The 18,905-nt window shown below is 36.7% G+C and overlaps 1 protein-coding gene and 2 long non-coding RNA genes across 5 annotated transcripts; 1 reads left to right on the forward strand and 2 right to left on the reverse strand.

Moving 5' to 3' along the window:
• The first annotated feature begins 277 nt into the window (after positions 1-277).
• On the forward strand, positions 278-3,752 carry LOC130710701 (protein NRT1/ PTR FAMILY 5.1-like). Its single transcript, XM_057560054.1, has 4 exons — positions 278-511; positions 820-1,037; positions 1,412-1,968; positions 2,717-3,752. The coding sequence occupies exons 1-4, from the start codon at positions 409-411 to the stop codon at positions 3,558-3,560; spliced, it is 1,722 nt and encodes a 573-aa protein (XP_057416037.1). The 5' UTR covers positions 278-408; the 3' UTR covers positions 3,561-3,752.
• Positions 2,641-5,862, reverse strand: LOC130710712 (uncharacterized). Its single transcript, XR_009010460.1, has 2 exons — positions 5,676-5,862; positions 2,641-3,108 (listed from the first exon to the last, which is right to left on the reverse strand). It is a non-coding gene; the product is annotated as an uncharacterized LOC130710712 (long non-coding RNA).
• A 5,083-nt stretch (positions 5,863-10,945) lies between these two features.
• LOC130710716 (uncharacterized) lies at positions 10,946-15,192 on the reverse strand. 3 transcript variants are annotated; one of them, XR_009010462.1, is made up of 8 exons: positions 14,832-15,190; positions 14,517-14,626; positions 14,304-14,426; positions 13,926-14,128; positions 13,268-13,465; positions 13,106-13,180; positions 11,873-12,019; positions 10,952-11,614 (listed from the first exon to the last, which is right to left on the reverse strand). It is a non-coding gene; the product is annotated as an uncharacterized LOC130710716 (long non-coding RNA). The 3 variants fall into 3 exon arrangements; XR_009010464.1 differs by having other exon boundaries at positions 10,946-12,019; positions 14,205-14,426; positions 14,832-15,192; XR_009010461.1 differs by having other exon boundaries at positions 10,949-12,019; positions 14,832-15,189.
• Positions 15,193-18,905: the final 3,713 nt, after the last annotated feature.

Raw genomic sequence — 18,905 nt, forward strand, 5'->3', positions numbered from 1 at the left:
TAGTATATTATTTAATTTATGACTTAATTTTTTTGTGTCCGTATCTTACGATACACGTTACGATACGATACGCGACACGGAATTAGGGTCTAACGATACACGATACGTATCTCGATTTGACTACCTTGTAATTGATGTTTTAACCTGAATTTTTTTATGTGTTATTTAGACAACTTCTTTTGTTGTGCCAATTAGCGGCCAAAAATTAAACATGCATAAAATACGCATTCAGTTTGCCTATTGCTGACTCCATAAAACTACAGAGCAACATGGTGTTCCTGACTTCTTGGTGCATGCAGAGGAGTATTGTTTTGTTATCTCTGTATTTATTTGCTCTATACCGAGCCATGATAGTACATAGCTTCGTCTTCAATCTCTCTATATTAACTCCATTATAACTTGGCTCACATGGAAGCCCAAGCTCACACTCTAGACGGCACAGTGGATCTTGGTGGACGCCCTGTGATTTCTTCTGTAACTGTGAAATGGAAAGCCTGCACTTTCATTCTTGGTGATTTCTTCTTATTATAAAGTTTTTTTTTTTTTTTTTATAAGATATTGATCAATGAATGTAAGAGTAGTTTGGCATTGGTGTAATGGAATCAATATTGAAATGTTATCACACACAAACACAGTGCCGTTTAGAAATCCTTCTACAATTTGTGCTTCTGCTCAGTGTCTGAATTGATTCTAAAAAAATCGAAGCTAATCAGAAGATGTTACATTGAAATGCTTACTCTGTTCATGCATATTCTGATTCTTGGCTAAAACTTATATCACAAAATTATTGACTGGTTTATGTGTGTTTATTTCTGTTAGTTTACCAAGTATTCGAAAGATTTGCATACTATGGTATAGGTGCCGATTTGGTGAATTACATGACAGTCCATCTCCACAAAAACGTGGTAACATCAATAACCAGCGTGAGCAACTGGTCTGGTTTATCATGGATAACTCCAATCCTTGGTGCTTACATAGCAGATTCTTACTTGGGTCGCTTTTGGACTATCACTCTTTCCTTGCTTATTTATGCCATGGTGAGTTGTACTTTCTTTTTGCTTGCTGGCTATTTCGCATGAATTACATTTTTTACTCTTTTTGTTTTGCATTGATCTTCACATCATAGATCTCCCTAGCTATTATATGTTAAGAAACTCATTCGAAAAATTACGGCGAAGTCAAAATCATGATGGACATAAGCAAATGCTAATGAAAGTTGCTTCTGTACACCATGATTTTTGCTTCACTTTTGTTTTCAAATGAGTCTCCAAACATGTACTTTTGAAAATCCTTCTACAATTGATTCTAAAGTCTAAGTCAATTATGGAAATGAGCTACTGTGAGTAGCTTCCGAGTCCCATAACTGATTATAATAAAAAAAAGTTGATTCAAACATTATGCTATCGCACAGGGACTCGGACTGCTTGTCCTTACATCTTCACTAAAGGGCTTGGGACCAACATGTGAAAATGGAGTTTGCAAAGAAGCATCTAACTTCCAACTAGCATTTTTCTACTTATCAATTTACACTATTGCAATTGGAAGTGGTGCAGTGAAGCCCAACATGTCAACTTTTGGTGCTGATCAATTTGATGACTTCAAGCCAGGAGAAAAAGAGCACAAAGTTTCATTCTTTAACTGGTGGGTATTTACCACTGCATGTGGCACTTTAGCTTCCACCCTGTTTGTTGTGTACATTGAAGAGAAATTTGGATGGGCTTTAGGGTATGCAATATCAGCTATTGGTTTTCTAGTTGCCTTTATTGCCTTCTTTTTGGGCACACCAATGTATAGGCATAAATCTAGAAAGGCCAGAAGCTCTGCAAAGGGCTTTATCAGAGTCCCGGTTGTTGCTTTCAGAAATAGAAAGCTCCAGGTTCCTAGTAACCCTTCAGAACTGCATGAGTTTGAGATGGAACATTATGTTAGTAGCGGAAGACGAAAACTTCATCACACGCCTTGTTTCAGGTTTGCTATTCACTAATCTGATCTTGGTTCTTGGTTTCCCTTGTTCTAGTTTGCATGTCAGGTCATGTTTTTAATCGTTCTCTTAACACCATCAATTATGTTGATTCTGAAAGCAGAATCAATTTTGAAAAGGGTGTTTGGTTTCTGACTAGGGAACCCAAGAATCAATTTCGATTTTTCATAACTGTATCCAAACATAAATCAATTCACTTTCAACTCATTTTTACCAAAACCAATTGTGACAAACAACTCTCCGAAAATGCACTTTGTGAGTAAATTCTGAGTTTCACAATTGATTATGATGAAAGAAAAGCGGATCCAAAACATGTTGGTTGATGAACTACAAAAGGATTTTCCAAACATGCACTGAGAATTGGTCAGAACTAGCATTACTACTATATGGATATTGGTTGGTAAATTGAACCAGTGTTACTATGTTGAAGCAATCCTTATGATTTTGAATTGAAATTCAGTTAATATTTTATGCACAAACATTCTTGTTTATGGAAAGTGCTTGTGCACAGACATGGTATGAACTTACAAATGATACATCCTTAGTGCATGTTTGGAAATTCTTCTATAATTGATTCTAAATGTGTAATTAATTATAGGGAGAAGCTTTTGTGAATAGCTTTTGGGTTTCAGAATTGATTCTGGGGGAAAAGAAGTTGATTTAATCTAAACATGCTATTATCATTTACTCCTCCATTATTTACATTACTTGTATGTTCAAATCCTCTTCTTTAAGGTTCTTAGACAAGGCTGCAATTACAGAAAGCAATACAGATAACTCGAATCCCCCATGCACAGTGACTCAAGTAGAGAAAGCCAAGGTTGTTATAGGAATGTTTCATATATGGTTACTAATGCTGATTCCTAGCAACTTCTGGGCAGTAGAAGTAACCATATTTGTCAAGCAAGGCACAACAATGGATAGGAGCCTGGGCCCCCACTTCCATTTCCCAGCAGCCTCACTCTGGAGCTTTGCAGTGTTCACCATGGTCATTTCTCTGCCCATCTATGACAACTTCTTCATACCATTCATGCGCCGACATACTGGAAATCACAGAGGAGTCAAATTGCTTCAGAGGGTTGGCATAGGAATTGCCATCCAAATCATAGGTATTGCAGTCACTTATGCTGTAGAAATTCAAAGAATGCATGTCATAAGGAAGCATAACATAGTTGGGCCTAAAGAAGTAGTTCCTATGAGCATATTCTGGTTATTGCCTCAAAATGTTATATTTGGTGTTGCAAACACATTCCTGACTTCTGGATTGCTAGAGTTTTTCTATGATCAATCCCCTGAAGAAATGAAAGTTCTTGGCACAACATTCTATACGAGCACAATGGCTGGTGGGAACTACTTTAACAGCTTTCTAGTGACTGTGGTTGATAAAGTTACAAGGAAGATGTGTGACCATAGCTGGATAGGCGACAACTTGAATGAAAGTCACCTAGATCACTATTATGCCTTTCTTTTTGTGATAGCTATATTTAATTTTGGGGTATTTCTGTGGGTGTCAAATGGGTACATTTACAAGAAAGAATGTACAAGTACAACAGAGCCTAATGACGGCTTTTGTACCTAAATGGTATAGTTTAGTTTGGAAATTACAGCTTTGGGGTATTTTTTTTATTTACCAAACTAGTATAAATCGTCACTGTCAGTGGCGATTCTATTTCTTTTTTTTACTTTTTTAAAGAATCGCCAATGCTATTGGCGTTTTTGTTTTTTTTTTTTCGTTTATTGAATAAATCGCCAACATGGTTGGCGTTTTCTTTTCTTTTCTTTTTTTAATTTTTTTTCTTAAATTCGCCAACATAGTTGGCGTTTTCTTTTTTTTCCCTTAAAATCGCCAACACAGTTGGCTTTTTCTACTTTTTTTTAATTTTTTTTAAATAGTAATTAGAATGATATTTAATCAATTGATACTCACACACAATTTTATGTCATTACTCACTTTTGTACTTGAGAATATGAGCTTTGATACATTCACGTGAATTTTGAGTAAAATTTGATAGATTTATTCGATATGGAGTTAGCGTTCAAAGACAGAAATTTTGAAATTTGTATTTAATTTAGGTAAATTTTAATATTTTCATTGGAGTTTTGAGTGAAAGAAGGTGGAAAAATTTATTATGGACCACTTTTCGGTGGTGTAAAGTTGCACCACTCACCTTTTAATCTGGTAGCAGGTTTTATTCTATTTTCTTTTTTTTCAAAATTAAAATATTTAATATATTTAAGTAAATTAATTACCCTAATTTTTTCCCCTTTTCTCTCTCTCTCAAAGCTTCAACCTTTTCTCTCACCCTGTCATCATCTTCAACATCTCACGGTAGAAGAACAGAGTCAAAGAAGGAGGTGGGAGTCTCAGCCACCCAACCCCCACCATCACCGCCAACCAACCACCAAAATCCCAAAAATCTAGAAACCTATCCCCACCCTCACCGAAATCACCAGGGTAATTGAGTGGGATTATTGGGCAATCCCTCTTGGGTTTCAAGTCGTGATTGCTCCACCATGTTTTCCCCTGTTTTGTTATTCTATGTCTGTTTATTACTATCCTTCCCCCTTGTATTTCTTTTCTATACTCTTGAATCTTTTCCTGTAATTTACTTGCACTCCTTGTGCATTATCTAATATATATATTTGGCTTACCCAAAAAAACCCACACCCACCAAGATCATCTTCATCACCGACACCTTTGTTTTCTTCTTCTTCTTCTCTCGGTTGATGGGTTGATGCAAGATTGCAAGGTCTGGGTATGGTTCAGATCTGAGAATCAAGAACCCCCGCATGCAACCATATCTCGCGGTTGAGGGGTCAGTTTTGAGGTCGAAGAAGGCTTTTCTTTCCATGGTTGCTTGATCTGAGATGCATCTGCAACCCTGGAGACGCCGCATCACCATCACAAACCCCCTCTCATCGGATCCACTGTGAATTGCTGGTTTTCCCACCTCTTCATCACGCCTTTGCCGTTACTGAGGTGATGGGTGTTGGTTGGGCGGTGGATGATCGATTTTGCTGCTCCTGGGAACAAGATCTGGTTTTTTCTCTGCAACTCAGATCTGATTCTCCATTCCCCTGGTCTGAGTTCAAGTGAGTGAGGAGAGGGAGGAGATCAGGGCCAAAGGGTGAGATGGGAGTTTCTGATGTCTGTTGTTGATGGGTTGGAGGGCCACTGAGAAACCCACCACACACGACAAAGATGGTTGTGTGGTGGTCGGAGAGGAGGTTGGGGGAGGGAGGTTAGTTACAGAGGCAGGGTAGAAGATGAAGAGGAGAGAGGAGAGATTATGAGGAATTATGTTTTAATTAACTTAATTAAAATTATTATAAATTAATTATTGTGATTAGTAAATATGTATTTTTTTTTAAAAAAAAACCGGGTAACCTGCAATAGCATATCAAAAAGGGGGTGGTGCAACTATAGACCACCAATAAGTGGTCCATAGTAAACGCGTCCAAAGAAGGTGTACAATGATTCAATCAAATCAATTTGTGTCTTGTGATTGTAATAATTGAAGAGTTAAGGGTTGAAATTCGTCAAAAAATAGTTATAGTGAGACCAAATTTTACATATTAACTATAAATAGAGAGTAAGTGGGGGAGACTGCAAATAGTAACTAGTAAGGAAATAAAAAATCAGAAAACCTAAAACCAAAACCAACAAGAAGGGGGCTCTGAAACTGTGATTTACCTGCGAGCCGTAATGAAGACGGTGGAGCTATGCTGCAAGGTCACAGGGGATATGATGTGGCCTCAGGTGCGACAACATGGATATGAACTGTGAGATGCAATGTGCAAAGTTAGAAGAGAAACACAAGTACATAAGGCAAAGAGAGAAGAGAAACACAAACAAGTACTGTATAACAGGGGAAAAGAGAACGCACCTTAGTACCTATACGACGGGCTTCGTCACGGGTCGCAGTTGGTGTTTTTTATGGTCGCCACTAATTCATTTTGCTACAGTTAAAAACTATAATATATAAAACTAAAACTGCCACAAAATAAACATCACACTAGTTTCATATGTTTCATAAACATTAGAGACTTATATTAATGCGTAAATTTGCACGTATCCAGTTGGAGAACCACGGGACCATACTTTTGAGTTTTGACATAGTTCCTCTTCATCATTAATAAAAAAGGGAATTAGATTTGCCACCCCACCCATTAGAATTGTCACCCCACTAAAATACTTAAATGTTCCTCCGTATTTTACTCCGAAAGATTAAGTTCTGGAGCGTTCCGGAAGATAAACTTTCGAAGTCTTTTAAAAATGAGGGTGCCAAATTTAAGTGCGTAGTAAATAAACCAAATACGATCAGAAAGTTTAACTTCTGGAGCACTCAAGAACTTAATCTTCCAGAGTAAAACACTGAGGGACATTGAAGTATTTTAGTGGGATGACAATTCTAATTGGTGGGATGACAAATCTAATTCCCATAGAAAAGACATGCCGGCAAAAACAGGTTTTGAAGACTAATATGAGCCAGTAACTCTCTTTTGACTTGTTGAACAAAATAAAAATAAAATGAGCAGGGACCAAGTAGGCAAGTATAGCACCGCAGACAGCAAGGGCTTTCTGCTTTATCATGTAGCTTAATTAATCATTGTGAAATTTGAAAGTCTATAGTTTCCACAATGGCAATGTGAAACTAAGTCAATTGGGTGAGATTCTCCCGAAATCTTTACAGTGGGTTAGTTCAAAGATGAATCGCAATAGTGTAGGTCAGAGGTGGATCCATAAATTTTGTGAAGCCGGGCTAATTTTGGCAAAATTGATTGTATTTGACCCTTCAATATATATGTCCTTTTCACTTTCTCTTGAAATATTCGGAGCATATTCATGAATTTGTTTCCTACGACTTGAATCACGCACAATCTCATTTGAATTAAACTCATTGGTCACATTAGACAGTGGTTCTACTTCAGCTTCCGGTTGCACAACATTCACATTCTCAATACTTGCTCTCATGGGCGGACCCACGTGTAGACGGGGCTATAGCCACAACAGTTTTTTTAATTTTTTTTTGTTAATATCGTATATAGCGGCGGTTCTGGATCCGCCGCTAAAATTTGTGTTAATGTATGGCGACGGTCAAAAGCGCCGCCATAGCTTAATAAGTAAAAAATCAAAATTCACGCATAACATCAAATTAGAACGCGATTTTCTTTCTTTCTTTCTTCCATTGCTGCTTTTCGCGGCATTCATCAACTTAAAACCCTTTTCCCCAAAAATAGAAAACCCACCAATCTTCACCTTCCTAAATTTCTCATCACATTGAGAACCCTGATCACCGCACCAATCAACCACAATTTAAGAGAAAATTCAATTGATTCATTGTCTCTCAGGTAAATCAACTTCGTAATTCACCTTACTACACTACACACAATTCATGTTGGATGATCTTTTCCTATTTCTATTTTTTTAATTTTCAAAGATTTTTTTTGGTTTATGAACTTGTTGCACGCGTTGAGTTGGATCGACTTTTTTGGGTGAGAATTTTTGCTTGTGAACTCAGCAGATCTGAGTTATTTGATGGAACCATGTTGGGTTTGGAGCTACCTCCGTTTGTTTTTGCTGATGAATTTTCCTGTTTTGATTGTTGATTCGTGCTTGCAAACTTTGGAATGTTAAATTAGCAACATTGTAATGTTTTCTCCCGAAAAAAAATTTTTTTGTCATTTTTACTGCACAAATTAGTCTTAACTTTTCATGGTTAAATAAACTTTTGTGTTTTTCATGTGAGATTATAGTAATTTTTGCTTGCTACCTAGCTAATATAATTTCTATAGTATTTTTTGCTTGCTACCTAATATAATTTCTACTTTATATTTTAGTCTATAATTTCTTTTATGTTTAGTCACACCGATATATAACATCTGGATCCGCCCCTGCTTGCTCTATCAACCAAAAATTTCCTCATCTCTAAAATTTAATGATCTAAAGAAGCAACAAAGAAAAACACAATTAGAAATTAGAATCAAATTAAAAAAGCACTAAAAGCCAACACTAATAAACAAATACAATAAGATCAATAATGCACACATGCTTTTAATGGGGAAGAATACCACATCCACCCACCCACCCACAATAAAGAGTAATTAAAAGTAAACACATACTACTTATAAAAAAAAATTGCCTCTCCACATTTCAATTTCCAATTTTCCAAAACCACAAAATTACTATCATCCACATTCCAATTTCCAATATAATTGTTACTACTATAATGCTATAATTGCTATCCATAATCCACTCACTTCTGCCTCACCCACATTCCACATTCCAATTTTTTTTTATAATTGCTATAATGCAATCAAACCTGCAAATAACCACATTAACTTCAGATTGCTATCCACTCACTTCTGCCTCACCCACATACCTTACGCTACGCCCTCACCTCACTCACTTCTACCTCACCCACATAACCTCACACCACGCTCTCTGTCTCTCACTCTTTCACTCTCTAAAAACTCACAAATTCATCTCCAATTCGCCACGCCCTCACAAGCTCTCTGTCTCACTGCCTCACCGAAAGTCAAATTCATGCTTCTCACTCACTCTCCGACAACAAGCCCTCAAAACGCCCTCACAAGCTCTCTACCTCATGCGGTCATGCCCTCACTCATTCTCTGTCTCTCTCGCTCTTTCACTCTCTCTCAAGTTCATGATCTCCACAGACCACAACCACATGCATGCTTCACTTCTCACCCACACGCAACCCTCTTCACAGTTCACTCAGCCACGGTGTAGGCGAACTCAATGTCCAAATAGAAGAAGCGGGTGATCGATGCTATGGAAATTGAATAGGAAAACCGAGAAAACAAGTGCAGAAAGCTTCGAAAGCATTATTGCAGTTACATTGATAAGCAATTGAGCAATTATGTTAAGGTTTGAATTGGAGAAGAGGAAAAAGCGTACCATGGTTGATGAAGAAGTCTCAACAGTGCAAGAGAGAGAAAGGAGTTTTGCCCAAATCTTTTAATTTTTTTGCCCAAAAGGGCCCTACGGCCCAAATAAAAATTATTTTTTTGGCCATGGAGCCTGGGCATGTGCCCAAGCTGGCTGGGCGCTAAATCCGCAACTGGTGTAGGTACGTATCGTTCCCCACTTAAATTTTAAAAATTCTTATTTTTTCTTTTCCCCTCATATCCTTCTTCTTTACTCTCACAACCTCTCCCAGGTTGTCTCCGGCGAAACGTTCTATAGTCTCTAGCCGCTCCACGACCTCCACTCTCTACCACCTCCTCCGGTCTTTCCTCTTTCACTGTCGGTGACAATGCTGAAAGCGATGAGTATTTCTCATCCACCGACACTAAACCCGAACATGTCTAGAAGATTTTGGTGACTCTCCCACTACTCTTCTCTCTGGAGACCTCGGTGATGTAAGGTCGACGCTCCACTTCTCCCACCCTCAACAAAGATTACTTCATCACGAACCGTCGCATGTTAAACAAGCTCAACAGGTACGAATCACCATCATCGGCCAGCATCTACCGGTGACGACATATAGATACAAACGTTCATAGTTAATAGCGTTCATCGCAACACATGGAAACCTAGCATGACACCGTCAAAGGTTGTCTTGATGAATCCAGTTATTTCTCATGTGATTTCTTCTCTATACCTTCTTCTCTCTCCCCTAGATCTACACCCACTCGAATTAACAATTTTTAAAAGAGGAGAATGATCATGAAAGTGGTGCTCGTGCTGCCAGTGGTTGTCATAGAGGTGGTGGGGGTTGTGGGGTATTGTGGATGTGATGGTGGAGGTCGTGGTAGTGGTCATGGTAGTGCTGGTGGTGGAGGTGGAGGTGCAGGTGGAGGTAGGTGTTACCTAATGACGACAGTGGTCGTGGCGGTGGCAATAATGGTAGAGGTTGTGGTGGCAGCAATGGTGGTGGATGGTGGAGGTGGAGACGATGACTGAGGTCGAGGATGGTGCTGGCGGTGGTGGATAGTGATGGAAGTGAAGGTGATGGTGGAGGGTGGAGGCTGTTGTGGTGGCGACGATGGCGTAAAAACGATGGTGGTGGTGGTGATGCCAGCAGTGGCATCCACACTGGAGGTGATGGTGGTGGTAGCGATGGTGGGTGATGTGGTGGTGGCGGTGGAGGTGAGGTAAAAGTGGTTGCAATAAAGGCGGTGACAGTGGCGATGGAGGCGACTGTTGCGATGATAACAATGGTGAAAGGTGATGTTGGCGACAATGGCGGTGTTGATGGGTAGTGACAGTGGAGACGGTGATGACAGTGTTGAAGGTAATGGCAGCGATGAAGGTGATGATAAAGACAATATAAATAAGAGCAGTCACAATCACCTTCATAAAACAATAAGTTACTTTTTTCTAAAAACCTTCTCTTAATACCTTTTTTTTGTAAAAATTTCTTATTATCGTTGTCTTCAATAAAAATGAAAACAAGTTACTTATTTTATAAGCAAAGTATATATATATACCAGGATAGTAGCCCGTTTCCGTGCGATGCACGGACGAGCGATTCCACGATTAAGTTATTTATGTAATTTATTAAGGTGAATAAATTAACTCACATGCCAATAATTTGTAATCTTTTCACATATATAAAATCAACAAAATTATTATTAACTTTGTCAATACATAGGTGACAATACACTGATTATTAACTTTAATATGTATAACAAAGTTGTATTTTGCTTTTTTTTTTTTCAAATTTTCAATATAATAATAACACAATAATAATGTTACAGTATTTGTTGGAAATGCACAAATGCTAAAATTATAAAGTCAAGACATATTTTAATGAAACACAAACATAATTAAACTATTTATAATAGTAAGATAATTAATTACCTTGATAAAAACTTTATCAATCAACTTACATATTGGCATTATGCTCCACCATATCATACTTCAATAATAACTAAGTATATAATAGAAATATCACATCCATTTATCAACGGATTACAACAATTATAGAAAAAAGTAGTCACCAAAATAAACTCATTCTTCAATCCGTATCTAAAAAGAACAAATATGGAGCAATCATATAATTGCTCTCAACATTAAACAACATGCAAAGTCACAACAAATTCAAGTACCACATGCAGAGCAAACCTTGGATAGTATTAACAATAAATACATTCAAGCAAATATGTAAACACACAAGTGCCACAATTCAAGGAAAGGTCTAAGTGATAGACAAATATTCATCTAACATACATGCCACTAAAATTTCAGGTTGATTGATATCTAAAACTTAGAGCACTGCAAGACTTTCCCCACAAGAGAAAAGCACAATCTTAAAGTTTAAGCTTTTAAGGATGACTAATATCTAAAACTTACAAGTTAGCAAGACAATGGGGAAAAATAAACTCTTCTATTTTCCATCAGACGAAAATGAAATTCTCCTTAAGCTATGTTTGAGACAAATTTGGCATCAATGTTGGGATGTATTTGAATTATACAAATACATTTTACAACTGTATTTTCCAGAAGCGAGTTCTCTTCCTTGGTTCTCATGTTTCTTCTTTTCACCACTTTTATTGAATCTTCGGGGCATCTCTAAAATATGTCACCTCACATCATATATAGGACAACCATATTTGAATTCAAAAATCTCAGTAAACATAACTTAAGTCTAGACCATAGCTTCTCTGCAGTCAAGGACAAAGGAGAGTCAGGAAATAAATGCATATTATGTGTTAAACAAAATAAAAGCAATAATCTAGTAAGTTACGAATTACAAAACCAGTATGCCTAAGGTGTAGACAACACTCAAACAGATGCATTATGAGCCAAAAATGTACTCCATTGAAAGCTGAAATTCCAAGGGAAAAAAAAAACTATTCTTGTACTTAAATAGCCTCAATTTTTTTTATCAAAATCAAAACATGTATGCTAAAAATTTGAACCTTTTTCGTCAACTAATGGTTTCGCTTCAAAGTTGACACATTCAGGACCACTTAAGGTTTCACTTCAAGTTGATGCTAAATGTCTTGACTCTTGACCTTGTAACATTCAGGACTACTTAATTTCTCATTGATTTTCCCTCTTCTAACCTGAATAACAATAATCAAGGATGTTAGTTACTCCACATTAATTTATCTGATCAAAGAAGCAAGAAAATTAGCTAAAGTCATTGAGTTTATTCATATTTGATGATTTTTTTTTTAAATGTTGGATATGAAATTTTTCTGTCTTGGCTTTAAGGGGATTTATGAAAGATATTATTTCTGCTAAACTGTGATTATTAGATTGACTACTTCTGGCTCTGACATGAACCACTTCCTTTACTTTCTCCACTTGCTTTAAGTTCTGAATTAAGTATATCACATTGGAAGTCAAAGGCTTATCATAGAGATTGAGTAATCAAGCATTCTTACTTTACGATACCCTTGACTTAATTCCCAATAAAGTTTTGTCCATTCTAACAACTCAAGCCTCCTGATACATAGGATTGTAAGAATAAACTGAAAGTGAAAAAATGGACACGGAGGGATTGAGAATTTGAGTAACTATGGTTTGACACCAAGAAGTAAACATATCAACATTAGCAATCACTGTCTTTTGTCTAGAGATTACGGATATGCTTCTTTCAATGCATGACCAGCCAAGAAGAGTGTATCAAAAGAGACCCTGTCGAGGTCTAGAGGCAACATAACGAAGTTCCAACTATTTCATAAATAGCAACCTGAGTAAATTTAAATAACACATCATCTAGCAACTAAAGAAAGAGAGGAGCATTACAGAGAGAAAAGCAAGAAAAATGGGAGAAAAAACTCAAGAACCCAATGCACACGCCTAAGTTATTAAATCTTGACAAACAAAACCAATTAAAGTTCTCCCTTACATAAAATTATAACTCAAGTGAAAGAGGATTGCAATAATTATGTCAAAGAAAAATGAATTCTGATAACACGTAAGATAGTTATAACTTTTTTTTGGAAAGCCAAGCATACTAATGGGGGACAGGGGTACCCAACCCCATCAGCCTTGAGGCACAAAAAATAGTCCCTGACAAGAAGCAAGTAGCTAGATTCCAAAATAACAAAGAGAATTATTATCTTAAATGATGTTATGAAAATCATCCAAGGAAATTAGTATTTAAAGTTAAAAAAATACACACAGAGACACAACCGACTTACCTTTAACTTCTCCCTTTCAGCAATCAACTGCTGCTGCAGCATATTTATTTGCTCCATTTGAGAAGTACATGTCTCCTGTAAATAAAGGAATAAAGACACTGTCATATAAATTTAATGAACAGAGCAGTGCAAATTCAATCACTAAAAGGATGCACAACATACCACAAGAGCATTAGTTTTAGTTGTAAGGTATCCAAGATTTCTCTGTATATTCTTTGTATTTTGCTACTTCTCCAGTTATAGAATGTACTTGGCCTGTTGATGATCACGATCATCTCTAATTTGCTTTAATTCTTCTCTGAGGCATTTGAGTTCATTTGCTAAAATTTCATTTTGCTTAGTAGCCTCATCTTGTGAAGCCTGTGAAGAAAAATAGGGAGATGGAACCAAACAACACAAAAAGAAAACTGTTAAGATTCTAAAAATGATAAAATGGAAGTCACTATTAAAAATAAGCACAATGAACAAAGCTCCAAGTCCAAATTATTTGCGTTTCTCTGCTCTTCACATGAAGGTTATATATGACATGTTAAAAATTGCATAAGTTGAAATTTAGGTGTTTGCATGAAGAAGGTCTCAGTGCAATCAAAAGAACTTTAAGGCAAGTACGTAATACCAAGCTCAACTAATCTATTATCACTACATGACCAAGCCAAAACTTTCCAACTTGTTCACCGGCATTTCACTTAATTGAAATATTTCAAAATCATCAATGGGAAAAATTAAGAATTAAGAATTAAATCTCTTATGTGACATTAACAATATATCGTGAAAGAGAAAACTCAACAACATTAATCAAATATTACACTAATCAACTTACCTTAAGAGATGACAACTGCTCCTGCAATGCCTTATTGTGCCCTCTTACATTGCTAAGGTTCTCAACAATAGTTGATTTCTCTGTTTCTAGTCGTTTATGTGCCTCATAAGTTGTTTCAAGATCTGACTGAAGGCGACTATTGTACTGTTGTAGGTTCATATTATACTCTTATGATCTCTTGTACAGGTCTCATTTGAAATAGCCTGCAAAAATCAACAATTTCAATAGGACAAGAGTAATTAAGTGAGGCAATAAGCAGGAATAAAACAACTGAAATACCTGAATAATAATCAGAGGGCAATAACTCTTGTCGGAATTGGGGGCTTCAATATTTTTAACTGGTAACTATAAATTTTCCTAATTAGAACATAGCATTACCTTCTTCTCAACAGCTTATTTCTCATACCGAACTTTGTCAAGCTCAGTTGAAAGTGAAGCTTGCATCTTCTCAGCTTCACTTTGGCATCCTTTTCTTTTCTATAACAATCAATAGCTTCCTGGCTGCCAAACCACAACAAATGGATCATCAAGCAAAAGAAATGGATATCACTCAGTATATCCAATCACAATGCTGCAGCAAAAAAACGTTACCAATTTATCTCGTTCTTCCTTTGTAATTCTCTCTTCTAAAGAGGAAATCATCATCCTCAAATTTGATATAACCTCATTCAACTCTCCCATCTTCATTTTCATCTCATTTTCTGAGAAAACACAAAGGAGTGAACATTGAATAAATGTTATCATCACATGGATTTTTAAAATCACAACCAGAGACTTGACAATTAAAGCCTAAAATCAGAAGTTTAAAAACATCATAGAAAACAAACAACAAACGGACTTCATAAAACAAAAAAGCCAACGGATTTAAATAAAACAATGAAATTAGGTTGAGTGCTTGAACACTACCTCCATAGAAGAACCATCGCATGTGCAGTAAGTGTAACAATGTGATACACCATTTGCTGCGTTCACGTTTCACAGCCAAGATCAATGAAGCAACCAAGAGAAGAATGAAGAGATTAACCATGAGAACACTGCATGAACACACACTCTAGAAAAGCAAAGGAGTATTTATAGGAGTGGAAAACCAAATCACTGCATGAACAGTGTTCTGAGATACCCCAAACAGTACACGAAAGCTTCGTCCTTCTCCTTCCTTGCTCTGACCGTGAAAAGACTTGGCCCTGAGATGACGATATCATGAACCGTCTTTGTCTTTGGGCCAAAAAACTGCAGGAAGAAGAAACTATTTGTACTTGAAATAGTAACTTTGGACAAAAAAACAAAACAGAGGCCCACAATGTCATGTGTCATAGGTGAGGAGTGAAAACCAACCGTTGGATTAGAAATTGAATTGAAGGGCCAGGATTTAAGGTTTTTTAGGAATAGTAACTTGAGGTTTTGCCTTAAGTAATAGTAGATAAAAGGGAAGTACTAGCTAGGTGTACTTCAAATCAAATGTTGATGTAAAATATTCTAAGTATGATCAATGTACGTGATGGTGACAATACGTCAATGTAAGTTGATCAACTTACAAGTTACAATAGTTGTTATTCAACTAGTAATACCACTAAAGTTAGTTTATATATAGGGGCATGTTAGGCGATATAAGTTTTAATTATATGAGATATGACAAGATTAAATCGTAACCATACAACCATATATGTGTGATTGAGGTTAAAAATGGATTATCACTTATTCTAAATGTGACTTTACATTTTAATTATTAATAATTCATAGTTGAGCTTAATGGTTAAGATTTATATACTTATGTTAGAATATAATATAAATTAAAATTATTAAAGTGATCATTACTCAACAGTTTAATCTTTTGCGATATATGTTATCATAGTCTCTATGACCGAGAGGTTTAGAGTTCGATCCTTGATCCCCTCACTTTCTAACTAAAAAGTTGAATTTAATTAAGCACATGGTAAGCGGACATGTGCATTTATCCACGCTTCAAGCTCAAAAGGCTCTTGCGTGAGGGGCATATTAAAATATAGGCTTAATTACACTTTTGATCCCTGATGTATCGTGATTGTGTGATTTTACTCCCCAATGTTTAAAACGAGCGATTTTAATCTCACTAGTTTTAATTTGTGAAAATTAGGTCCCTCCGTCAGTTTACTGTTAAATTGCTAACAAAGTTAGCCTATGTGTCACTAATTAAAGGGCGTGGATTTGAGAGATTTGCCCATGAGATGCTGTTGGTCAATTCGCAAGTGTACGAATCCACCCGGTTTTAAATATCGAACCACAGGGATTGTGAGTGAATAGATTCGGTTCAAGCTTTGAGTATGAAGGTTTGTATTATTGAATAAGAGATATGTTGAAGTAGTAATAAGGAAAAGGAAAAATAAAAAGACAATTCAGAAAATAACATGCTTTGGGTTCTTGTTCAACTAGTCAATTTAAGCACATCATTCTATGCACATGTTCTCATGGATCTCTCCTTGATGATATAGCCTAGTTACTCACTTATTGATTCCTCACATAAGCAATTCTCTCATACTAAAAGCTAAGCCCAATTCCTTGTGTACTTAGTCATTTATATGAGGTTTTAGATCATGCAATTTCAGGCCATCAAACTCCAACCCTTCCTCTATTCCTAGTAGCAAGTATAGAAGGGGTAATCCCAAATCGGTTCCCTAATCTATAACAAACTTCCGTTCTGATTATAGAATAGTATAAAGCAAGCATGCATACAAGCTTAGATTGAAATTCAGAAAATGGGATTCAAGGGAAGAAGGAGAACATGTGGGAAAGAACTTAAGATTATAACTCAAATATAAAAGTCTTACAAAGAAATCCAAAGCAAAAGAAGAGAGATTAGCCAAGCATGGCAATGCTTGGCTAAGAACCTGAATTACAAGCTTAGAAGCCCTCTCACACTCTCCTAGATGCTCCTCTACCTCTGAGTTTATGTAAAAATGAAAGTAGTATCCAAGATTTTAAAAGAAAATGACTAAAATCCTATTTATAGGCAAAAATCCCGAGTTTGGGCTGTTCCGGGCGCTCAGGCGCCAATTCAGAGCGCCTAAGCGCCAATTGCATGTTGAAAAACATGCCTCTGGACCTAATTGGCGCCTAGGCGCCCATTCCCAGCGCCTAGGCGCTTAAGCTCGCCTGAAAAGGACATTTTGGCTTCTGAAACTCCTCTTTTCAATCCTCTTTAAGTTCTCCATCAATTCCATGCTTCTTGGCCTTCTTTCTCCTTCAGTTTCTGCTCTCCAAACCTAACCAATAAGTCAAGGAAGAATCTAGAAGCTCAAAGAGCTCATTAGCACAAGAGGTCCTTCATTTAACTCAACAAAATCATGCAAGTCCTATACTTAACTTAAAATGCAAGAAAAGTCCCTATAAGACTATGAAATTACCAAACTAATGCAAATGCACAAATAAAAGTTAAAATGCAATGAGAATGCATGAAACACTACATGAGACATAAGAAAAAGACTCAAAACCTACAGGGAAAAACCCTAAAAACATCATATAAACCCGGGTCATCACACCACTATACTCAACGACAGCTCGCCCTCGAGCGTCACTAAGATTAGCTTGCCCTCAAGCAAAAAGAATTACTCCCAACACACATGCCAAAAGAGGGATACATTTTTAGAAAACCGGGGGATCAAGTAAATGCAGTTAGTTCCAAGAGAAAGATTCAACAATCAACTTCATGCTACTCTTAGATAAAGAAGACTTAGAGTCCACTATGAGAAGCATTTAGAGCTAACATCCTAGCATGAGACAATTGTTTAGTGCACTGAGCACACAAGCAAGTTCATAGGTTCTGAGAATCATTTCCTCAAGAGCAACTAAAGTTGACAATGCATTATTGAATGAGACTTCAAAAGGGTTATGATGTTGGCTAGGTAAAGCACAAGGTAGGTGGTCCCTAAGGAAGACTAAGGCTGCACAAAATTTGAGTGTGGTCCTTCATGAAAACCGGAGCTTAAAGCAATTGATACTTAGCACACAAGTCTCTCAACCCCCTTTTGTTTCAGAATTTTTTCTTTTTTTTTTTTGGAACTCCACCCATTCCATGGAGTTCATTTTTTTCTTTTGACTTTTTTTTTTTTGGAACTCCATCCGGCCATGGAGTTCATCTTTTGAATTTTTTGAATTTTTTTCTTTGGGGCAAGAGACAATTGCATTTTCTATAAACTAGCTCCATTGAGAGTTAAGAACCACAACTCCCCATTTTTCCAACCAAACAACCAGCCCAAATAACAAAGGTAACAAAGAATTCTCCATAAGGCTCAAAAGGGTCAACTAGGGACAAAGATGTTATAAAACAATTTCTGAAGTGCAAGAAAACCTACCAGTCTCAAGAATGCAAGTCTCCTAAAGCTACACTCAAGGAGGCATAAAATGAAACACAGAACCAAGAAGTGCAAGTGAGTCAGGATCCTCCAGGGAAATTATATAGTGAAGGGTCAAAGATGGACCCTTGTGGACTCACATCAACTATATCCTCAAGACAACACTTAGAAGACCGAAGTCTCGTCCTCTCTTTCCCAAACATACAATCACTCCCCAAAAGAAAGCACAAAGTATCCACTTAAAAACATTTTCAAAACCAGCGTCATGTGAGAGAGCAAAACTTGGGAACATATCATTTGAGTATAAGAAAGTAATGACCAAGGTTTAAAAGACTCTATGCATGATCAAAAAGGATAAACAAAAACAAAAATCTACAAAAGAAAAATATGCAAAAATGCATGAACTAAAACTCAGAGTAAGAGAAGAACCTCCTTTCAAGTGATTGAGTGCCTCCGAATGCTCTCCACATTGGCTTTTATTTCCTGAAAAACAAAACAGAAGACAAAACGTAAAACAGAAAAAAGAAACATGGGTTGTCTCCCATTCAGCCGTAAGTTATAGTCTTAGGTAGACTATACTTCAAACTCGTAACTCAAACAAAAAATCACAAACAATCCCCGGCAACGGCGCCAAAAACTTGTTGGTCAATTC

This window comes from Lotus japonicus, chromosome 1 (genome assembly GCF_012489685.1).
Source record: "Lotus japonicus ecotype B-129 chromosome 1, LjGifu_v1.2".
NCBI classification, from domain to species: Eukaryota; Viridiplantae; Streptophyta; class Magnoliopsida; order Fabales; family Fabaceae; genus Lotus; species Lotus japonicus.